Source organism: Anolis carolinensis, chromosome 3 (genome assembly GCF_035594765.1).
Source record: "Anolis carolinensis isolate JA03-04 chromosome 3, rAnoCar3.1.pri, whole genome shotgun sequence".
Lineage (NCBI taxonomy): Eukaryota > Metazoa > Chordata > Lepidosauria > Squamata > Dactyloidae > Anolis > Anolis carolinensis.
Window position 1 is genome coordinate 54411972 of NC_085843.1, and position 24713 is coordinate 54436684.

Here is a 24713-nt window from a genome sequence, read left to right on the forward strand (position 1 = left end):
GTATTAACACTTTTGGTTTTACTTCAAGTTAAATTGCTTTTCAGACTAAAGCTTCCAGAATTCCTCAGCCAGCTAGCCTGCACATTAGACCAAGCTGCTTGGTGGTCAATCTTGTTCCCTTAATCTGTTTTTTGTTTCACAAACAATGGAAAAGTTTGAACAATGTGTATATGAAGGGGCTGGGAGAATTCCTGGCACAGTTGCATTACGTTTAATCATATTCCATGGTACACAATAGCATAAAATAATGCTGTGTTTACTGTAGAAGTGCTGAAACTGGGGAAAATATTGTCAATTTTTCTTTTCATGTTGTATTTCTCTAACAATTGAAATAATCCTCAACAGGAGGGAAGAAGAACCATGGAGATTATCATCATATATCCATGAATGAAAGTAAGACGTTGCTTAGAACATCGTTTCCAAAAATTCATTTGTCAAAGTTTATTACATTCTAAATAAGATACCTGAACCAAATAACTTCATTCAGCAAGAGCAGACTCAAATTTGCTTTTCCCATTTGAAATAGGCAAATTGGCTGATACAATTGGAGAACTGTAGGTGCAGAAAATGCTAATAATCTCTAATTTAAAGAAAATTTGGGCTTTGCTATACATCCAGAGATAATTTAATAGTCTGAAAACAAATGGAGTTTCTTGCTTTCTACTCATCAACACATTAAGTCCCTGAACAATCAAAACTAGGTATCAGTTAGAAAAGATTTAACCTAAATTTCTCCTTGATATTTATTAGAGAGAAGAATATTTCCAACATCATGAGCAACTGCCTAACATCTTTGAGACACTGGCGTTTAACATTTCACTTGCTTCTTGTGAAAATTAGGCTTTGATCTGAGCAAGCATGGGGAGCTTTCCAAATAAATATTCACATTGGTTTGAAGAATGGTTATTAAATCAAGAAAGATAAGACCTTTATCTTCTTTATTAAAACAAGAAAACAAGAAGGCCAGAATCATCATACTTTAATTATTCAAAAATAGTCATTTGAATGACGCAATTGTCAGAGAACAAACACTCTCCTTGGCTGTCAAAATGTTGTACGAGAAAACATACTGCCTCACGTGGTGAAGGGTGTTTATCATAGCACAGATTGTTCTAACTACATAATGTTGATTTAGTATGTTTCATTTTGTCATTGGAGGTAAACACAGATTTAATTTGCAATTGTCATCACTAAAGCACATATCTCTGAGGAAAGTTTATTAGGAGAGGAATTGTGTCAATTATAGAGAATACATATTTCCATTAAAGTCTAATTTGATCATTAGATATAATAGGACCTTTCCATAATACCCCTGAAAAATTGGCAAACAGAAACGTCTCTCAGTTATGCTGTCAGTCTGAGTTTCTCAGATGCAAAGGGACTAATTTTCTAAAGCCTTTCTTGCTCCACAGGACTGTAGTGCTCCAGGCTGGGGAAATACAATTTCTGTCCTTTCATCTTCCACAGTGTAAGAAGTTTTCGGACTTTGTCACTGTAGCCCCATTCCTGGTTTTATTCCCTTTTCCCCAGAAAGCTAAGGACTGAGCAAGTTTAATCATGTAAGACTTCCTCTTTCAGCAATTAACTCCAGACCACTAGAAGACTATTTTCAGCAGCATTGAGCCGCCTTTCGATAATGTCAAAAGTGGGCCATGATTGCTCCTGTTCCAGCAAGGATTTATCTTTCAGACAAACCCATGATAAGGGCCAGACCATTTACCATGACCACTCAGAAAGAAATGTCATTTCTGGATTATATCTCAGGTAATTGATTGCCTCAGGGTCTGCTAACTTTCATTTTGTGCATCTGGTATGTTGCCAGGTTAATATGGTAGAACAGTTTCAATTTTTTTTGTCTTAGGTAAGGTAATGAGGAACATTTTTTTTCCTGAAGTTTTCCATAGATAGATATTTTCTCTCATTGGGTACAGCCTTCTGAAAATGTGCAAACTAAATTGTTTTCCCTGTCTATTTCCAATCCTCCTTCACATTTGAGGATGCAATAGAGAGAAGAGCCATGGCACAGCCTGGTCAAGATGATGTGAAGAACAAAACCCAGAAGACAGCTTTCAGATCCAGCTACATTAACAGAAGAAGAATTCTTCAAAGGGCTGAACTCTCTCTCCCCTCTCGCAGGAAGGGGTCTCGTGGGAGGAAGAGAAAACAGCTTTCCTTTTAACGAGTCATGGTATTTATGGCCCTTTCATGAATTTTGTTTGAAAATATGAAAGTAGATGGACTCAAACCTGTTTTCCAAAGAGAGCAGAGAGAGCTGGGAGCATGTGAAGGGCAGATGGAGGCTGAAACATCTTTGCCCATTTCAAAAAGAAGTAAATGCCCTTTTGCCTTAAAACAAACCTCTCCTTTCACGAATGATTGACTGCTATAATTATATCTATATATCCATTTCAGTCCAAAGCTGCTGGCAATCTCAAGCACCAGTCAAAATTTGGAAGGGGAAAACAAGCAAAACGCCATCTGCATTTTGGAAAAGTAACAGTGATTTTAGATTTGGATCTCAGGAGTGGTTTATACCTGAAGCAGAATTATGCAATGGTATCCTGGGGAAGCAGAATGGAGTGTTGTAGGCATCTTTGGCCTGCTGCTGGAGGCTATACCAATTGACACTGTACAAACCTCTGTCGTCCAAAATTTCACAGATGAAAATCAGAACACATGTGGCCAACTAACATTAGAGTATTGCCAAAAGTGCGTGGGAAGGCTATGAAAAGGGAATTTATTAATAGCAAGATGCGCAAAACTACAATTTTAAACACTGGGATTTATGTAATGAGTTTAGAAAAGCCTGAAAAACTAAAACAAATAAAGGAGCCTCCTAAAAACAGCAAGGCTCTACCCTTTCCTCTCCCTTCCACTAATAGAGTGCAAACTACTTTGAGTGCCATTTCCAGCAGAGAAAGGAAGCTGAGGACAAAGGAGGATACTAGGTGGAGGAGAGGAGTAGTGGGGTATTTGAAAAGGAGGGACAACAGAGGACTAACCGGGACCTTCCCTGTCAATCATGGACAGTTGGAAAATACTCAGATTCCTTTTCTGTGCCAAGTGGATGAGGTGATAATCTGATATTTTAGATGCCTCACAATGTGACAATGAAACATTGTGCGGAATTTAAAAATAAATAAATGCTCAAACGATGCACTGCTACTAGCAGATACACCTGTGGCCAGGAGCAAGCTCACACAGGAGGGGATCTATCAGGGGGCACTTTGTTGAAAGATCTCTCAAACCTGGAGCCCTACACGCTTTGAAATTGGACTGTACTTTAGGTTACGGATAGGATGGGAGGGTGGTTTCTGATTACTCTCTACTGTGGACCAAATCTGCAAATGAATAAATATACTTACCACATTACAGAAAAAATGATTACCATAAATACTCAAGTTTAAGTCGACCCGAATATAAGCCAAGGCACCTAATTTTACCACAAAAAAACTGGGAAAACTTATTGACTTGAGTATAAGTCAAGGGTGGTTAATGAAGCAGCTACTGGTAAATTTCAAAATAAAAATAGATACCAATAAAATTACATTAATTGAGGCATCAGTAGATTAAATGTTTTTGAATATTTACCGTATTTCAAAAAAAACCCAGTAAACTAGCTCTGCAAGTGGAAAAGTAGGGTCAACAAAAATAATAAGGTATCAACAATAACATAATAATAATAATAATAATAATAATAATAATAATAATAATAATAATAATAATAATAATAATAATAATAATAAAATTGTAACCTGCCCTAAGTCCCCATGGGGACTCAGGCCAGCTTCCAACATAGTCACAGGCAAACAAATATAGACAATGCAGAGCTAGATATAGATCTATAATTATATATTTTAATTTCATATATGCATTTCTTCTGAAAGGTTTACACATCTTCTCTATATATGCATTTCCCTCCAGCAATATTTGTAAGCCCTAGATATCTGTTTATATCTGTCTAGACATCTCTCTCTCTCTCTCTCTCTCTCTCTCTATATATATATATATATATATATATATACTCTGTTTCCCCAAAAATAAGACAGTGTCTTATATTAGTTTTTGCTCCCAAAGTTGTGCTAGGTCTTATTTTCAGGGGATGTCTTATTTTTCACATTTATTGTTGTACAAAAAATGAACATGTATTATATACTGTACAGTGGTTGTCATCACAAACCAGCATAAACAGACAAACTGTGAATCCTATCAAGAATTTCTTATTACTACCATTATTTCCATGTACTGTTGTATGTATGTACCATAGTACCATGTACTATGGTATGTACATTTACCAATCCTGCATGCTTTGGTGTTCTGTTCAGCGGGCATGCTTCTAAACAAAAACTTTGCTAGGTCTTACTTTCAGGGGAGGCCTTATATTTAGCAATTCAGCAAAACCTCTACTAGGTGTAATTTTCAGGTATGTCTTATTTTTGGGGAAACAGTGTGTGTGTGTGCCCGCACCCATTTCCCCTGCAATATTTGCAAGCCCTATATATCTATATTCATATATATCTATCTAGACATATATAGATAATTATATCTATACAGGATTTTCAGAGACTTGCAAACATGTGAGGGGAAAATTCATATATAAAAATAATGTATAAATATAGATACAGATATACAGGTACATGGAAATCTCTAGATATCTATATAGGATTTGCAAAGAACTGCAAACATACAAGTAGAAAATTATATGTAAAATTAATGTATATAGATAGATACAGATATATAGGTACATAGGGATTGCAAAGGCTTGCAGGGGGAAATGCCTATATATCCGTAGGAGAGATTAACAAATATTTCAGGGGGAAATGCTTTTATAAGATTAATGGATTTTTTCTTCTTCTTCCTGACTTGCAAAGACTTCTCTCCCTCTACTTTCCCTTTTCAAAACATTCCCTTGGTAAGAGCAAGGGAGGCTTTGGAAAAGAGATCACACTGATAAGGGAGGGTAAGAGGAGAGAAAGAGATATATCATATATTGCAAGCAATGGCCTCCAGGTTCAGCTGCCTTGCCTTGATCCCATTATAAGCCGAGGGAGGCTTTTTCAACAAAAAAGGGCTGAAAAACTCAGCTTATTTTTGAGTATATACAGTATGTTATATATTCCATCTATCTTGATTAATCCTCTGTTGTCCCACTTTTCTGCTGTTTTTAAAATGTCCCACTTTTCCCCAGCTGACTTCAACTGCTACAAACAGAGTTGCAAGTAGAGGGGAGAAGACAGGATCAGACAAAAGGAAACTGATGCAGCCTCTCCAATTTGTTTGTTTCCCTCATTAATATCTTTTGCCATCTTGATCACATACTGCTTGGCCACACATATCCTGGTCTTCCTCTGGGAAATGTTGGAGGGTATATTATTTTCCATTCTGTTATTGTGCAGAACATTCTTCGTGTAAGAGAGCATATAGGCATGTGATCTTCTCCATCCACTATTATTTGTATAATTTATAGTCATTCTACCAGCTCAAGAGTCCTTAGTTTCCTTTCCACATTATTCTGTGGAATCCAGGTCTATAACGCTGTTGGGCCTGACTCCTCTCCACAATTTATCTGAGATGATAAGACTTGAAGATCAAGTTAACCCACTAGCAAAGACTTGGAAATGCCAGGTGAATCTAAGGCTTTGCTGGTGAGACCAAGCAAAATAGTCTGTTCTTGAAGTTCTTATAGGGAACCCTTCCATGAGATTTTCTTGTCATTTATCCACAGCAAACAAAACAGACACATTGAGATTTATTTTGCTAGAATGCTACAGCTAAGTTGTTCTATTTTCTACACTGTGCTTTTATTTCCTATATACCAGAATGCAGCCTAGACACACTTTTATTTAAAAGTGATACAAACTGTTATAGCATATGCCTTATAAGGTTAGGCATACAATTCTGCCCCAAAGGTAAAAAAAATTTCTCTGCTATTGTCTCCTTTATATAGCAAACAAAGTAAAAAATCTTAAACAAAGTCTCCCCATGTGACTGATGATTGATATTTTGCTCAGTTACAAGTTGTCATGGGAACAAACATTGCATTTATTCCCTCAGTAGTTTCCATTATATTGATGCACACCGGAGATGGAAAAGGCTCTGTGATTTGGAAGCAATAGAATATTAAAAGTTCAGTTATACTTTCCACATGGGAACAGGGCATTAATGGTATAAGAATAGCTGCATTATAACCTGCCAATAAATGCTGTTTATATTGTTCTAATGTTAATCACAATTAAATTAAAAGACAATAATAAACTAATTCTGATAATTTTAGAAAATGTAATAATTTACACATTCCAGACAAATTTTGTGAGCCTTGACTTAGTTTCAATTATTCTTACTAAAGACATTTAGAGCATTTGAAACATTTCTATACAGAAAGGCCTGGATGTTATTGATACACAGTGGGAAAGGCACTACTACTCTCTCTAGGGCTGAAAACAAAGAATAAGATAATATATGAAGGATGAAAAGGTACTCTCCTAACTGAAACTGATGATGGAAAATAGAGTGATTTAAATGAGGCTTTTGAGACCTTTTTACCAAGGCTTTTGTTTGAATGGAGAAATAAGGGACAGGTATAACATTGCTTTCTATTGCTCCTCCCTCTTTCGTCGAAGCTTTGCCTTTGTTTCTTCCTGCCGATTTCTCCAAGCGGCAATGATGGCATCATCATCCATTTCCTCTTCTTCTTCTTTGCGAGTGCTTTGTCTGTTTCTAAATGAACGCCTCGATGCAAAGCACTCTTCTCTTTTTTCTTCCCTTCCCTCTTTCTCCCCACTCTCCTCAGACTTTGCAAAGCTCTGGGTAAACTTTCTTTTGGCTCCAAACTCAGACACATCTGAACTAGACTCCTCCTCGTGTTGTTCCAAGTGATGCGATCTGATCCTACTCCGTGTGGATGGTTCTGAGGATTCTGAGCTGTAGGAGGACTCTGGGGTTCCCCTGGAAAAAATTGGCTCTGGACTTTCTTCTCTGGAACTTGACTCACTTAGTTTTGACCGTGTAAATGTATGTGCCTCCTTGCCTTCTTTAACGCTGGAGGAAGAAAATTGTGATGATGCCTTGTGCAAATCATCTTTACACTGGTATGTTGAAAATCTATCCATTTCTTCTCTTTGGGATCTGGAAATGCTGTAGCTAGAAGATTCAGTGTCAACCTCTCTGAACGTGGAAGATCTTTTGTATTTTTCTTCACCAGTGTCAGAGCAATTCTGATATGAAGACCTTTCTTCTGCCTTCAAACCTTTAAGCCACTTGTTTACATTGCTCTCCACTTCTGATTTGATAGCATCGCCATGACTGGCAAACTGGCCTGAGAAAGTGGAAGCTGTGTCAGTGTGATCAAGATTTGTTTGTAAAGGGAACTTAAGTCCACCGATTATGTTTTCCGTATCATTTCCTGTCCTCTCATTCCCATCCTCATCCTCCTTGATCTTCTTCTTCTTAAATAAAGTGCTGCGTTTATTGTCGCTGATAAGCTTCTCAGTCTGGTAATCTGACATCTTCTCTCTCATTTCCAGCTGCATCTTCTTTTCCTTTCTGCTAAGATTCTTCAGGTCAACCTCATCAGCAAAGAGACTGTAAAGAGGCTTGCTTGTTTGTGTCACTCTCCTGCTTGAACTGGATCCTTCCATCCTTCCACTTGTTGATGTGTCGCAAGACAGGTTGGATCGAATGTCAGCATACTGTGTGTCTTGCTTGTGAAACAAGGAATTAGCTAGAGAAAAGCCACTCTGTGCACTGAGCAAAGAAGTCTTGTCATCATCCAGATATCTGCCTGCATCACCTGATTTAACACTAGAAGCCAGTACAGATGCGGGCCGTGACAACATCAGGATCTCATTTTGTTTCTGAGCAATAGTTTCACTAACAACATTGGCAATCCAGTTTTGAATACTGGCTACTGATATTGTGTTGTCTGGACCAAGGGGGAGATTGGGCATACTTGCTCCTACTGCATGCCCTGACATGCTTCTGGGCTGAGATAAAGAGGAACGATTGGTCTGCATGCTCAATGCTGAAGCAGAATCATCGGTGCCATTTGCAGAAACTGGTGATGGCCAAAAGGCTGACAATGGGATACTTCCACTCATTGCACTATCTGCTTCCCAGCTGCAGAGAGACTGGCTTTCCTCCAAAACTTTCTTTGAGTGCTCAAGTAGCTCCATTCGTCTTTGCTTTCTCCTGGAAGAAGCAGAATCTTCACCTTTAGCTAGTTCCACAATCTCATCCTTATTTTCCTTGCCTACTTTCTTCTGGTGTTTAGCCTTCCAGGCTTGGTAGGCTGTTAAGTTGACATCTGACAAGTTCTTCTGCTCTTCTGTAGTATCTTCACCCTGTTGGCTGCCATCTTCAACCTTGGACTGCTCAGAGCCTTCCTGATCTTTTTTGTGAAAACCAAACTGGATTCTTTTGATTTTCCATCTTTCCAAAGCAGTCAGTTTATCTTTGTTCTTTTGACAGAAATTATAAAAGGAACTAGCATCAGATAATATACTTTCCTCATCCACATCTCTTCCATTTGTTCCATTTTCTGGCTTCTCATTACTATGTTTACTTCTGGAACAATATCTCTGTGCAGCTTCTTTCTCTATCTCCATCATCCTCTCATTCCACATATCCCAACTACTTTCTGTAGACATAGAATCTGTGCGCCCTCTCCTTATTCTGTTGATGCCACTTGCTTCCAGTTGTTGTTTCAGGACCTTGATTTGTTGGCTACTCACACTTTCAGTATCACTTATATTATTTACAGAATGTAGTCTTTCTCCCATGCTAGAGTCTCCATCCTCCTCTTTGGGAAACAAGTAGCTTTCCATTTGGCATTTCTCATTTTTGCGCTGCCATTCTTGGATCAACCGGTTGGTATCCTCCTCAGAGTTCTCCTGCTCTGGAAATGTAAGATCTGAAGGTTTGTTCTCTCTGTCTTTATTTGGAAGTTCCCGGGCAGGCAAGCCCTGCTTTTTCCTCCATTCTTCATAGAGTTCCTCCTCTTCCTCTTCACTGATTAGAGTAGGCTGTTTGGAAACCAAGCTTGATTTTCCCATCGAAGAAGCACTCATTACACTTCCCAGGAGGCTTGTGGTGTCATCCTCCTCAACTGTGATAGAATGGACTTTGGCTCCCGTAATACTGCCAGAATTCCCTCTCCCAGACAGCAAGGAACAGCTTCCAGCTCTAACCACAGAACTTTGGCTACTTGTGTCATCAGTATCTTCTTCAATGTCTTCGTGTCGTTCCTCCAAAAGGTTTTCATTGAGTTCCCTTAGCTGTTTCAGGAAACCATCATTAGGATATATGGCCCGCTTCTTACGTATAGTCATCAAGGCCTCCAAGATTGTCATGTGATGAAAGATCATCAGGTAAGCAGCTACCAGCACTGCTGAGCGACTGATTCCCATTTCACTGCTGACTAAAACTTTGCCTAGAAGTAAATGATACAGGTGATTAACTATTCTCAGGGGTAACTAGGATATTTCAGAATTAGTTTCCAAACCAAATAACAGTTCTTAATGCCTGCCATTGTTAGTCTTTTTTTTTTTTTTTTTTGGGTGAAATATAGATTTATTTATATATATATATATATATATATATATATATATATATACGTACATACAAATAGAGACATACAATCTTGATATTCCACATTTACATTACCTGTAGTTCTCCCCGATCCCGCCACCTCCCCGTTCTCGCCCATAAACTTATTCTTACATAATGTAAGGGTACAGAGATACTATATATATTTATATCCCCTCTCTCCCTCCCCCCCTCCCCCCTGAGAACAGTTTACTACTCTTTACCGTACTAATTATAGTTGTTCAATCATAAGGATAATTTTATTTAATTCCTTGTATTTGTCTTTCCCCTTTATCCTAGAGATAAGGCCCTTCCATTTTGCCTCCCAGGTCATCTTGGTTTGGCCAAACTTATAATAGCTTTTCCTTTCGCTAATATAATCTTGAAGTAGATAATCGGCTAAGTATTTATACCACGTTTTTATATCCCATTTTTTTTGGTCCTTCCATCCTAGGGCAACTGAGGCTTTGATTGCATCTAACATATGTTTTATTATTTCCTCCCATTCTTTAAGTTCCCCATTGCCTTCTAATTTTTGAACAAAAAATTGTGTTTTATTCCATTCTATTGTCGTCCCCAATAGCTCTTTCATTTCCTTCTTAATTATATTATAGAATCTTTGAATTTTTTCGCATTCCCACCACATATGGGTATATGTTCCAATTTTCCCACAATTATGCCAGCATTGTTTTGGGTGGGTTTCGGTTATATAAGCCAATTGTATAGGAGTTCTGTACCATTTTGTAAGTATCTTCAGTTGCATTTCCTTAATCTTTAAATATTTTATTTTATTAATTGATTTTATCCATTTTTCTATTTCTCTCTCATTGCAATTCAAATCCTCCTTCCAGATTTCTATCAGGGTGTATTTTGTGTTATATTGTTTTTCCATAATTATTTTATATATGTATCCCATGATTCCTTTCTCCTTCTCTACTTTCCATTTTATTATTTTATCCAAGTCTGATTCTGGAGTCTCCTTATTCTTCCAATCTGTTATCTTTTTAGACAACCCTCCCCATTGTAGCCAATTGCCCTGTCCACATTTGTCTTTTATCTCCTCCCATTGTATAACTGTTCCGTCGGATTTAAGTAAGTCCTCAATCTTTGTTATTCCATGTTGTTCTAAGTTCTTTATCATATTGCGGTATAGCTGGGGTTTTCTATTTTCTAGGGCTCCTATTGGAAGTTTGTCTATTTTATTTATTGGAAGTTTGTTTTGCCATTTTCTCCAACATTCCATTGTTGAGGTCAATGGGCCTCCTTTTATATTTTTTAGGTCTTTATTGCCGATTTTCCCGATCAAACATGATCCGTATTCCCATCCATTCATTAGTTTCTCTAATCTGACCCATCTTTTGGGCTCACCAATGTCCAATTCAAGTAACCTGGCCAATTGGCAGGCTTCAAAGTAGTTTTGTAGGCAAGGAGCTCCCCAGCCTCCGTTTACTTGTTGCGTAAAGAATACTGTGTTAGCAATTCTATTCTTACTGGCGCCTATTATCCATGTTTTAATCGAATTGTCCCATTTTTTAATTATTTTTGGTGGAATGCTGAAAGGGAGGGTCTGAAATAAGTATAAAAATTTAGGTAATATCATCATTTTGTAAGCCTTCAACCTTGTTGTAATGTTCCAATTCCATTTTTTCCAATCAATAATTTGTTTACTTATTTTTTTCCATAGTGGATTATAATTTATCTGGATTATATTATTTAAATTTTTAGATATGTGAATGCCTAGGTATTTTAACTTCTTTCCCCCCAGTTTCACCGCCATTGTTAGTCTTAATGATAAAATGGTAAAATAAATTCCTATAGCTACATTTTTTAATTTTTGTGGAGAAAGCGTTCTCCATTTTTAGAAAATTTCCCAGTCAATTCATATTAGGGCAAAAGACAACTTCAGAAAACAAATTTCGCACAATACTTCTTTAAAATATTATCTTCAAACTCCTATCACAAGTGTGAATGTTTCCCAAGATTTTGGAAAAAACAAACTCTTCCCCAGTTTATGAATTTTGCTAAAAAACCTATAGTGGTTTGCGTGTCTGTATGAGAAAAATAATTTCTTCCTCCTTACTGATATTAAATGTTTTTAATTTGAAAAGTTTCCTATTATTACTTAGAGAAAAAATTAAAAATATCTAATTTCTATCTTCCCAGTGTGTGCCATAGTTCAAAGCATTAAAAAAAACACTGTTTGAAGGACGGCACAATATTATTCCTTTATATAATGACAAATGATAATGAAACAAATAACACAGTTTGGCTTATTTACCTTTATAGGTTAGTAATGCTTCATCAAGGAACTCTGAAGCTTGGCGAAAATGTTTAGAGATGTCCATATCTGGAAAATCATCTACTTCGATGCCCAGGTACTGGATATCCATGCCATTATAGAAGTCTGGTCCTGTATACACACCAGTGCCGTGAGCAGCATTAAGGATATGTGTAATTCCTATTCTTTTTATGCGGCCTTTATTCACTGCAACACTCCTTCAAGGCAAAGGAAAAGAGATGGGATACTGGCTTATATCTTCAGTATTTCAAAGCTAATCTTATAACCAGAGTGCCGACAACAGAGAATTGGTTGATGACATCCTAATGGGAATCAGTACAGACCCAGTAAAGTTTTACAACCTGCATTGTGTGTGATCTATTTTTCAGATGGCCAAAGAGGGATAAGAAATGTACCCTCAGCTAGACCCAGGTATTCACAGGAAATAGAACAGAACAGGCATTGCATCATCTAGATCTTTTAAAAAAGACACATGAAAGTGTAACTCCTGAGGCTTTTTAGCAGTCCGGATTAGCCCTGAATTAATGAGTATTCAGAAGGTTGTTGCATTTCATCATTCCATGTGAATAACCCTCTGGTAAAATGCTTGTTAGTGTTGCCCTGGGCACTACGGAAATACTGAGGAATAAATTGGATATGTAAGTTTCCCAGTCTACCTCCCTCAAGGATGATGTCTTCATTCTAGCATATGTTGGGATGTTTAACGTATCCTTTTTGTATTTGATTCTTTTTAAAAGCAATTCCCTTTGAATTTGTATTGCCTCATTACCATCACTTTATCTGAGCACGGGCGTATTGTTAAGATTTGAAGGATTTAAATTGTTAATCATTTTATACAACACAACTTGAGAAACTCACATCTCGGATTTTTACTCAAGGAGGAAGGGAGAATCCTACTTACTTTTCTGCTATAAAGATATTTGGCCAGACTTCATCAATAGAATCCCTTGGGGACTCAAGGCGGTCTTTCACAAGTGCCCTCTGCAAGTCCATGACACAAGGAGTGTTGAAAAGGCTGGTGTCATCTATCTTTTCCTTCACTCGATTGTACAGGTCTTCCACCAGTAGCTGCTCTGCAGATTCCAGCATTCCAGGACATGTAGTATCTACCTTCACTTCCTTTGTCTTCAGTTCTGAAATGAATTAAGATCTTCAATTTCATAATTGCAAAGACCATTTTGAGATTCTCTACTGCTGACATCACTCCTAGGGTAGAATCCATTCCTTTAATATACAATTACACTGATGCTCAAGCTACAGCGTGCATGGAATGATAACCCTCATCATTCTGTAATAACAGGATCCCTTATCCCAAAATCCAAAACACTCAAAAATCTTAAATTGTCCACATAGTTAGATGACATAATGATATCTTTGCTTTTGATAGTTCAATGTATGTGATTTTTCATTTTTTCAAACTGTATTAAATTAGGCTATGTGTACAGAGTGTATATGAAACAAAGATTAATTTCATGTGCAGACTTGGGTTCTATTTTCAAGTTATCTCATTATGTATGTATATACAAATAGAGGTATTCAAAAATAAAAAAAAATCCAAAATACTACTGGTCCCATGTACTACGGATAAGGGATACTAAACTTGTATTCAAAATACTTTTATACTGCATGGAAGAAGAAAAACAATTTCTCTAGTTTTTAAGTGAGCTACTTCAGTAATACTTGCACTGCATTCCAGTGCCACACCCTGAATGCAAACGAGAGACTGCTGGTCACAGTAATTTGAAATAATGTGTGTTTTCTCAGACTGTGAAACTGTGACTGCTGAAACTTGTACTAGTCTTCTGGCCTGAAGGTATACAATTCAGAGCTATGTTTTTTTTTCATATAAAGATAAATTGACTTTAAATAATTAGCTTCTGTATGTAGGGAGTACAGGCAGTCCCCAAGTTACAAACATCCAACTTACAAATGATTCATAGTTAAGAACAGGGGGTGACAAAAGAAAAATTCACTCCTGAAAGTGCTGTCATGGGGAAAAGGTGTCTGCACTGAAGCTTTCGCACCAATCCTTGTTTCCACAAGCCAATTTTTTAAAAATCTAATTATCACTGGAGTAGAAAGTGAGGTGAAATTTTCTGAACAGGGGCACAGACATGAAAACAAAAACCGCAGGGGTGCTATCCAAAGCATATATATGGCCGGAGTTAAACTTTTAAAATGTACCTGTTCCGACTTACAAACACATTCAACTTAAGAACAAACCAACAGAACCTATCTTGTTTGTAACTTGGGGACTACCTGTAGTACCAACTTGTTTCACGAGGTGACACTAAGGCAGAATTCCACCAGGTTGTAGTCACCAAACTCCTCAGGAATAGAAAGGATTCCTCAAGAGAAGGAAATCTTGGCACCTGTTACAAATGCTTGCATTTGGTATCAAGTGGTGCTATGAGGATTCATTTTTTGTTTTTTCTGCAGCTGGAACAACACAGATCTTACTTCTGTACAATAATATATATATATTCTACCCTAGCCTGGGAAATCAGGGAGCTGCTTTGGAAAATGCCCAAAGGACCTTCTAGCTGTGAGTTTTGCAACCTCTAGACCAGTGATTCTCAACCTGGGGTCCCCAGATGTTTTGGCCTTCAACTCCCAGAAATCCTAACAGCTGGTAAAATGTCTGGGATTTCTGGGAATTGTAGGCCAAAGACATCTAGGGACCCCAGGCTGAGAACCACTGCTCTAGACCCATATTCTCTGTCTTGCCATTTCCAAGTGGCCTGGAAGGGTAGGAGTTGGACCCTAGCTCCAGCTGCAAAGAGTAGGCTGTTCTTTAGGTGTTATTCCAGGGACACCTATTCATGGACACTTTAAATTGCACCTTTGTGTGAATTACCCTATATACTCATATATAAGTCTAGAAAAAATTAGTAAAAAACCAATCCCCACAAAAATTTGTGTTGATTTATTCATGAATCAATGTGAGTATTGTATCTTAGCTCTTATCAAAAAAGGAACCATTCTCTTCTTTGAGTAGAATGGCAAAAGACATCTCTCCATCTTGGGAGAGCCTACAAGAAGTACTAACCTTCTCTAATCTCTCTGCCTTGATACCACTTCTGGCCTTTTTCAATGCCTAGGCAGCAAAGTGGTGGCAGTGGCCAGAAGCAGTTGGTTTCCTGAAATGGCATTGGCGCCATAATTTTGGCACTAAAACTTGCCCTTACACATGGGGCTGACTTATACATGAGGTTGATTTATGCATCAGTATATATGGTATTTGTGGATTATTTAATATTTAATATTTGTGCATATTTGTTACTCTGGGATGTTTTAGGCTATTGTATGACTTGTTATTATTTGAACTCTAATTGTTCTTGGATCATTTGAAACTATTGTCAGTTTGTATTATGTAATTTTTTCCTGATGGTTCCCTAGTTGTATCATGAAAAGGGAGCATAAAAATATACTGCTGTTGCTGAGCAACACCACAGCCAGGTAATACCCAACTACCTCAACACGGACACAAAATTTGTGGAAATCCCTATTCTTGGGAAAGCCTTATCACTTTAATTTCCGTATTTCCCGCAGCTGTTAAAAGTAGAGGGGCTCTGTGAAGAGCAAACCTTACAAAGAAAAGGACTCATGGCAGCACATAAACACTTTGAGGTGATGTTGTACAAACCTGCAATGCATGCAAAGAATCTAAAAAATGTAGCAAAGCCACTTTCCGTTTCTGCCTAGCAATCTGTTGTCTATGTGCAATCTGGTCAACTTTCCAAAACTGATCAAATGATTTTTCTAAAAGCAAATTATTTGCACAATCTCCAAATGTGTCATCTAAATTTGGGAAACTAGAATTTGACATCCTTGGTATCTGATAAAGATGAAGAGAAAAGTTAGGAGATTGAAAGGCTGAAGGAATAACAAAGTGGATGGGAAGACCATAAAAAAGAGGAGGTGTGCAAGAGAAAACATATAGCATTGGTTTGAAGTGGACACAGGATTTTGTAAGCTAAGTAGAACTGGTAAAAGCTGAATGGTATCAGAATGGAGAGAGAAACCAGCACATCATAACAACAACAACAACAACAACAACAACAACAACAACAACAACAACAACAACAACAACAGGGTTTTGGGTTTTGGTGAATGAGGAAATAAATGGATTTTTAAAATGGGTATTTTTGTTAGCAAAAGACAAATGATATACAGCTCAAGTACTCTATTGATTTTAAGAAAGGTTGTTTTTAAAGCTTAAATTTATTTCATACTAAGCTCCTTCAGTGTTGCTGTGAAACTCCCCCCCCCCCATAATTACAGAAAGTATAATTTCAATGGCAAGTCCATGTGGTACATAACATAGGGTCAATTTATTCAGCAGTGTTATTTCCCATGGCCAAGACTCTTTTATATTGTGTTGTTGAAGGCTTTCATGGCCAGAATCACTAGGCTGCTGTGAGTTTTCCAGGTTGTATGGCCATGTTCCAGAAGCATTCTCTCCTGACGTTTTGGCCACATCTATGGCAGGCATCCTCGGAGGTTGTTAGATCTGTTGGAAAGTAGGCAAGTGGGGTTTATATATCTGTGGAATGTCCAGGGTGGGAAAAAGAACTCTTGCCTGTTTGAGGCAAATATGAATGTTGCAGTTGACCAGTTGGTTAGCATTTAATGGCCTTGCAGCTTCAAAACCTCACTGCTTCCTGCCTAAGGGAATCCTTTGTCAGGAGGTGTGGACAATTTCAACATAAAGGGGGAAACCATGAAAAATCTGGCTACCAGTATTTAAAAAAATTCTAAAATCAGGACAGCAAATAAAGAACAACATTCAGAAAAGAGGGGAATTCCAGACAAGAAACAATCAAGGCCAGATAATACTTCCCAACAAAGGATTCCCTTAGGCAGGAAGCAGTCAGGCTTTGAAGCTGCAAGGCCATTAAATGTTAATCAAGGTGGCCAATGGCAACATTCACATTTGCCTGGAACAGACAAGAGTTCTTTCTCCCACCCTGGACATTCCACAGATATATAAACCTTAACTGCCTAGTTTCCAACAGACCTCACAACCTCTGAGGATGCCTGCCATAGATGTGGGCGAAACTGTTAATGTCAGATTTGTGTATTCGTAGTGTTTAAATGAAATTTGTGTCTTGCCTGTATTGCATACTGATTGCATCATCCAGAGTGTACTATAGTCTGGAAAGAGTTAATTACTAAGAAGCTGTGATGTCCTTGATGTGTGGCTGGAACTGGGGAGTGTCCAGACACAAGTGTTTATGCATTGCTGATTGCGTCTGTCAGTTGAGTTGCTGTCTGCCTAGAGTGAGAGTCAAGCCCTGTGTTCGTCCATTGTCTGCAAGTTTGTTTGTCTTGATTATTACTGCTTACAGTAAAACTTGTATATAGTTTTACTAATGTCTCTGGGTGTCTCTTCGTTCTGCGTTCCACTGACTCCATCCAACTACTGCTGCGCTGAAAATTATTCTGACAGAAACGTCAGGAGAGAATGCTTCTGGAACATGGCCATACAGCCTGGAAAACTCACAGCAACCTCTTTTATATTGTTTAACTCATCAATAAGCCCTGTTTATCGGCTTTACCACAAAGCTTTCACCTTACAACTTTTGCTTTGTGTTCAGCAACATTGCTAACAAACTCATAATTACACTTTAATTAATCAAATTAATCAACACCTATAGACCATGGAGAAAGATAATAGCTGTAGCTCTGTTGGATGCTGGGCTAGCATAAATTTTGATGTGCAAGCCACTGTACAGTACTTTCATCCCCTACAGCAGCCAATTGATATTTATTTTATTTATTTACAGTATTTATACTCCGCCCTTCTCACCCCGAAGGGGACTCAGGGCGGATTGCAATGAACACATATATGGCAAACATTCAATGCCAATAGACAAACAACATTCAGTTTTAGACAGACACAGAGGCATTTTTTTAACATCTTCCAGCTTCACGATTTCCGGCCACAGGGGGAGCTGTTGCTTCACCGTCCATTGGTGGCTGTTCTTCCTCTTCTTTTCCTCGTGAGCAGTTTTATGGTGTTGTAGATTAGTTAAATTAGCCTCCCGCATAAAGCGTCCCTAAATTTCCCTAACTGACAGATTCAACTGTCTTTCGGGGCTGCTAGGTCAACAGCAAGCCGGGGCTATTTTTTTTTTAATGGTCGGAGGCTTAACCCGACCCGGGCTTCGAACTCATGACCTCTCGGTCAGTAGTGATTTATAGCAGCTGGTTACTAGCTAGCTGCGCCACAGCCCGGCCCCTATACAATCTCTCACACCTTTGATGGGAGAAAAACTAATCTACTGTTGTGCAATTGGTTAAATTCCAGATCTTGGCATGTACTGCACATTTGGCTATGTGACAGTGGGATCCACCATAGCATGTATGTTTCTTTCTCATTTTGCAATATTTTTAAATGAGAGGAAACCACTTGATATCCCAGGTAACAAGAGCTGACTAATGAGAAGGCATAGTTCAGAGGCAATCCATCAATAATTCTGCTGCCATGAAAAACAGTAAGCCATTGGAGAGAAAGCTGCTCATGAAATGCACAGTAGCCATAGAATACATCAAGAGCATCTTGGGAGTCACAGAATCGTAGAGTTGGAAAGACCACATGGGCCATCTAGTCCCACCCCCTGCCATGCAGGAAAAGCACAATCAAAGTATCCCTGACAGATGGCCATCTGGTCTCTGTTTAAAAGCCTGTCACAACAGTCAGGTGGAGATGTCAATTGTTTTGAATTTTACGAAGTTGGGCTGGAAATAGACAGGAAAAGGAGGAAAATATAACAATTAAAGCTTTGATATCACATCAGCTTGTGTCACAGCAAAGAAGGGACAGCCATACCGTATGGAAGCAAGCATGGAAGCAAGGTTCTGTAAATGCTGCTCAAGTTTTTTTTGGAAGGGAAGAGCATCGTTGTTATCTAAAATGGACGCACCTACTCAACAACCTTTTCTTTCTCGTAAGCTGCATATTGTCTTTATTACCTTTCCCCTCTGTCTCCTACCTTCTTTGATGATCTGCTTGGCAGCCACAGCAGATGAAAGATGGATGGGCTCCATGAAGATGCTCTCAGTGTCTGTGTCTGATATCACCGAATATCTGTTGATCAATGACAACTGCATGAGGTAGGCTTTGGCAAGTCTTTTGACACCCACCTCTAACACCGCAGTTCCTCACAACTGTTTCAGAACAAGACAGCTGAAGGAAAGGTATCTAGACAGGATCTCTAGTAAGTGAACATTTATTTTTGTGGATTGCATAGAGATGCCATTTTAAAGACAAAGTGTCTCCAATGCACCTATATTTAAATATCATCCTTGTGTCCCTCACACGAATTAGCTTCATACATGTAGTACAACAAAATATTCATTTAGAGCAGTGGTTCTCAACCTTCCTAATGCTGTGACCCCTTAATACAGTTCCTCATGTTGTGGTGACCCCCAACCATAAAATTATTTTCGTTGTTACTTCATAACTAAAATTTTGCTACTGTTATGAATCGTAAAGTAAATATCTGATATGCAGGATGTATTTTCATTCACTGGGCCAAATTTAGCACAAATACCCAATACGCCCAGGGCCGGTCCAACGTGGGAAGCCAATTACGCCTCGGCGTTGGGCGCATGTCGACGGGGGGCACTTTCGAGCCTCGTCGCCTTCTCGGGCAAAACATGTGCCTTGGCAGCCCTCCGTGCGCTCCGTACCCTCCCATGCCTTTTTCCAGCTGATTTTGACATTTTTGTCCCTGAGCAGGATTCGAACTCTCGCCCTCCTGGTTTTGAGTGTGGTGTGCTCTCTCTGGGAGCCACCGACCACTCTGTAACAATAGCAATCCGGAACTTATACTTATTCACTCTGTTGCAATCAATTCATCTTTTCCCTCTATCTTCCAAGAAGAAGAAGAATAAAACGTTATTTATTTATTTATTATTATGATATAATACTGATAATAATGCAATTTAATAATATTAATTATATATTATATATTAAATGTAATATTACTAATAATATTACAATGTAATGATTTAATACAATATAGTACAGTAGAGTCTCACTTATCCAACATAAAAGGGCTGACAGAACGGATAAGCGAATATGTTGGATAATAAGGCGGCATTAAGGAAAAGCCTATTAAACATCAAATTAGGTTATGATTTTACAAATTAAGCACCAAAACATCATGTTATACAACAAACTTGACAGAAAAAGAAGTTCAATACGCAGTAATGCTATGTAGTAATTACTGTATTTACGAATTTAGCACCAAAATATCACGATATATTGAAAACATTGACTACAAAAATGCGTTGGATAATCCAGAATGTTGGATAAGTGAGTGTTGGATAAGTGAGACTCTATTGTAAATTACTGCTATTATTGTACTATGCTAATAATATAATGTATTGTATGTGAATGTAATTTGTAAGCCGCTCTGAGTCCCCTTTGGGGTGAGAAGGGCGGCATATAAATGTAGTAAATAAATAAATCTATCGAGCCTCGTCGCCTTCTCTGGCAAATTTAGCACAAATACCCAATACGCCCAAATTTGAATACAAATTTGAAAATGATTTTGTCATTTGAGAGTTGTAGTTGCTGGGATTTATAGTTCACTTACAATCGAAGAGCATTCAGAACTCTACCAGTGAAAGAATTGGCAATCAGAACTCCCATGACCAACAGAAAATACTGGAAGGGTTTGGTAGACCACCAGGGCCGGCCGGAGATAATTTTTAATGGGAAGCGGGGGTGCTGAAAAGCGCCCCCGCCACCGGCCCCGCCTCCCGCGCCCTGGCCCCGCCTCCCACGCTGCGTGGGAGGCGGGGCCATGGCGATTAGTGAGGGGGCGGGGCCACAGTTGGCCCCGCCCCCGCCCAGCGTGCCCTGGCCCCGCCTCCCACGCTGCGTGGGAGGCGGGGCCAGGGCACGCTGGGCGGGGGGGCGGGGCCAGAGTTGGCCCCGCCTCCCACGCTACTCCCACTCGCCCGTCTGGCCTTCCTAGCAGGCCAGAAAGCAGCGGAGGTCCCTCCAGGCCGCGATTGCGGCCTGGAGGGACCTCCGCTGCTTTCTGGCCTTCTAGGAAGGCCAGACGGGCGAGCGGGAGTAGCGTGGGAGGCGGAGCCAGCTCTGACGCCGCTCCCCCCCCGCCCAGCGTGCCTTGGCCCTGCCTCCCACGCAGCGTGGGAGGCGGGGCCAAGGCACGCTGGGCGGGGGGGGGGAGCGGCGTCAGAGCTGGCCCCGCCTCCCACGCTACTCCCGCTCGCCCGTCTGGCCTTTTCAAGCAGGCCAGACGGGCCAGGGCGCACTGGGCGGGAGGCGGGGCACCGTCAGGGCGGTGCCCCGCCTCCCGCCCAGCCTGACGGCGCCCCCCCGGGCCTGCGCCCGAGGCGGCGGCGTCAGCTGCCGCATGAGTGGGGCCGGCCCTGTAGACCACTGACCTTGAGTTTAGGAGTTGGAGTTCACCTACATCCAGAGAGCACTGTGGACTCAAACAATGATAGATCTGGACCAAACTTGGCATGAATACTCAATATGCCCAAATATGAACACTGGTGGAGTTTGGGGAAAATAGACTTTGCCATTTGGGAGTTGTAGTTGCTGGGATTTATAGTTCATCTACAATCAAAAGGCCCCTTGAACCCCACCAACGATAGAATTGGGCCAAAGGACAGGTGGAGAGATCTTCAGCTTTCTGATGGTCTTTGGCGACCCCTCTGAAGCCCCTTTGCGACCCCCCTAGGGGACCCAACCCCCAGGTTGAGAAACGCTGATTTAGAGAATACTGATGCTGCATCTCTCATTCTTTATATTGATTTTATCCTATGGACACATAAATAATTATGGGGGAAAACATGGAAACATTTCACAGAAATTCCCTTGGGGAAAAGGAAATTCTTCTGCAGATTCACCCACTGTCTCCCAATCCTATTTCTTCTATTGCAAAGAGGAAGCAGTAATATTCACCTAGATATAACAGCTACAGCAATGCACAGATATCGTAAAACATTGCCTGTAAAAGTCTTTGATATACAGTAATGAAAAAAAAGTTGTGGAATATTGGAGTGTTCAGAACCCGAGCGGAGGAGAATCCATAGGGCTGCTGGCGTGAGGCAAATGATGCCTTAGAGCTCCAAGGTTAGCAGCCCAACATCCATCCCTTGGAAATGAGCGCGGAGCCCTGAATGAGATGAAATGATCTGAAAAGGTGGAAAACTCTCCACTCTCTATTCACAAATGTCACTAAGGTGCAAAAGTTAAGGAGCTGATCATGTGTATGCATATTATGCACACACTCTTTTTACAAGAGGGAAAGAGGTTTCTTTTTTCATCCACTAGAGGGTCCAGATGTCTCTGCATGCTATAAATACAGGACTCCCTGACAGCTGAATTAATCAAAATGGGTCTCCATAGCAACTGACCATGAAACGTTATATGGACATCCAGCTTCTTAAGCCAGAGGCAATTGAGAAGGCCACGGCAAGCAAAAGCAAAAGACCGGCACTTGGTTTGGAGAGCACAAAGCACCAGAAAGCTCCACCTGAGGGCTAATGCAGATTAAGAAGACAATATTATTTCTCCCTTTGCCAAGGGTGTCAAACACATTTTCATCAAGGGCCACATCAGCCTCATGGTTGCCTTCAAAGGGATGTTGAATGCATGGACTGATAATCTGAAGGCCAACTATAATTTTATTTACATGCTGGTCAGTGCTCTAAATTTTTTACCCAGTTTGGGTCCCCAGATGTTACCGAATGATACCCATTACTTTTGATTATCCGCCATGTGGACTGAGGATAATGGGAATTGAAACCCAACAGCACTTGTTTCTCTGAGATTGGGGAAAGGTTAAAGGATATTTTAAAGTCAGTCTTCATATCCATAAGCCTATCTAAATTCAAACCCCACTATCCTGACAAAGCAGAACAAACTAGATGTGACTGTTTCACAACTCCCATAAGGTCTAGTCATTATGTCATGATGCATTGTATGTTTTCGCCCTGTTTCCCCTTCCACTCCTTCCCCCCATTGTGCTTTAGTATCTATCTTTACGTTTTTAATGTACTAAACGTACCAAGTTTGTATGTAACTGTGACCTTTATTTCCTGTGCTGGTCTATGACCGAAATAAATGATTTGATTGATAGTCATTATGTCTAATGGTGAGTACAGGAGTGGTAGTCCAGCATCTGTAGGGTTACATAAAATGACATTTGGCTCGAAAATTCGGCTCGCAGCCTTTGAGTTTGACACATGTGTCAAACTACCATATTACTAAGAAATATCGGGATTTGACAATCTGAGAGGAAATACTAATTTCTCTTGAGGTGTCTTCTACCCTGGTGCGTGGGACTCTCTGGACATTGTAGATCCAGGCCTGTTCTCAGTCAATGGCAATTGTGGTTTAGTTCAGACTTAAAACTCCACCACAGCTCTGAGGACTGCCCCCCCCCCCTGAAATTGTAACTGCTCCATCCTGTTTTCTCAGATAAAATACACAGAGAAAGCCTTACCATTCACAAAGTTATAAATATCATTCGGCTTGGGCTGTAGTCCCATTCACTTTAAAATATGGTCCCATTCAACATGACCTCTGATTACATCTGCCATCAGCTGTGGCCCTCAAATAACGTTTCCAATGGGTCAATAGCTCTTGCTAGGGAAAATATTCCCCATCTTTATTATATGTACATCATGTAAATTTAAAATTGCTCCTTTCCCTGCAGCAACTGAAGTGCCTAAAATCCAGCAACCCCTAAAGTGCTATTCTGCCACTAGCAAACAAAGAGATCAATCGGATTTACAATTTTGATAGGTTCCTTTGCTGCCTTTAACATGCTAGAGCCAATACTCAAAGACATGTAACTTATTTTGGACTGCCATATACAGTGTTCCCTCGCTACTTTGCAGTTCACTTTTCGCTCCCTCGCTGTTTCGTGGGTTTTCAATTAATATAAATGTACACATTTATTGCAGTATTTTCGCTGTTTCGCAGATTTTTGTGTTATGCAAAGGGTTTTGGAAGAGGGGGAAAGGGGGAAATAAAGGGAGACGGGGAGGGGAGGGAAGGGTTGGAAATAAAAAAAGGTTCCATTCTTCTTCTCTGCTAGTGTACTGTATATTGTAACTGCCAAAATAAAGTACAGACTGCAGTGTACAGACTGGCCGGCTTATATTTGGGTCAATTTATACTCGAGTATATAGGTAATCAGAGTTGGACAGTCTGATCTTAAATTACAGTTTCATGTAAATATTCAAAAACATTTAACCTACTGATACCTCAATTAATGTAATTTTCTTGGTATCTATTTTTATTTTTGAAATTTACCACTAGCTGCTACATTTCCCACCCTCATCTTATACGTTTTCAATACGTCAATACGTTTTCCCAGTTTTTTGTGGTAAAATTAGGTGCCTGGGTTTATATTCGGGTTGGCTTATACTCAAGTATATACAGTAATGATTCAGTGCAAAATATAACAAAATTGTGTATGTGGAAATCAGTGCACACACTATCAACAAATGACAAATAGCAGATATTTTTCATTGACTTTGTGTTTGCAGAATGGGATGTGGTATGAAAAATAATTATGGAAAACCATCCTAACATTGGGGGGCATAATGCCTAATATACCGATTTCCCTCATGTTTAGTTGGAAGTAAATTCCATTTCCTTAGATGGAATTTTATCCTACACAATTTAAGAAGCATAGAACTGTAGCTTAGGAACAGCAGAATTTTGCCACCTCCAGAAGGGTAAAAATACAACTGTGACAAACATATGTATCATACAGATGCACTAACTGGGAAATCATAATTGGATGCCACTTTTCATTGCATATAA

At 39.5% G+C, this 24713-nt stretch overlaps 1 protein-coding gene across 1 annotated transcript in view; it reads right to left on the bottom strand.

Moving 5' to 3' along the window:
- Window positions 1-405: 405 nt before the first annotated feature.
- Window positions 406-24713, bottom strand: part of styxl2 (serine/threonine/tyrosine interacting like 2) — a 31337-nt gene continuing 7029 nt past the window's right edge. The window contains exons 3-6 of the mRNA XM_062974939.1: window positions 18880-18974; window positions 12783-13014; window positions 11861-12078; window positions 406-9427 (exon numbers count right to left, since the gene is read on the bottom strand). Coding sequence (XP_062831009.1) covers window positions 6594-9427; window positions 11861-12078; window positions 12783-13014; window positions 18880-18974 — 3379 coding nt within the window. The 3' untranslated portion in view covers window positions 406-6593. The remainder of the gene's footprint in view (window positions 9428-11860; window positions 12079-12782; window positions 13015-18879; window positions 18975-24713) is intronic.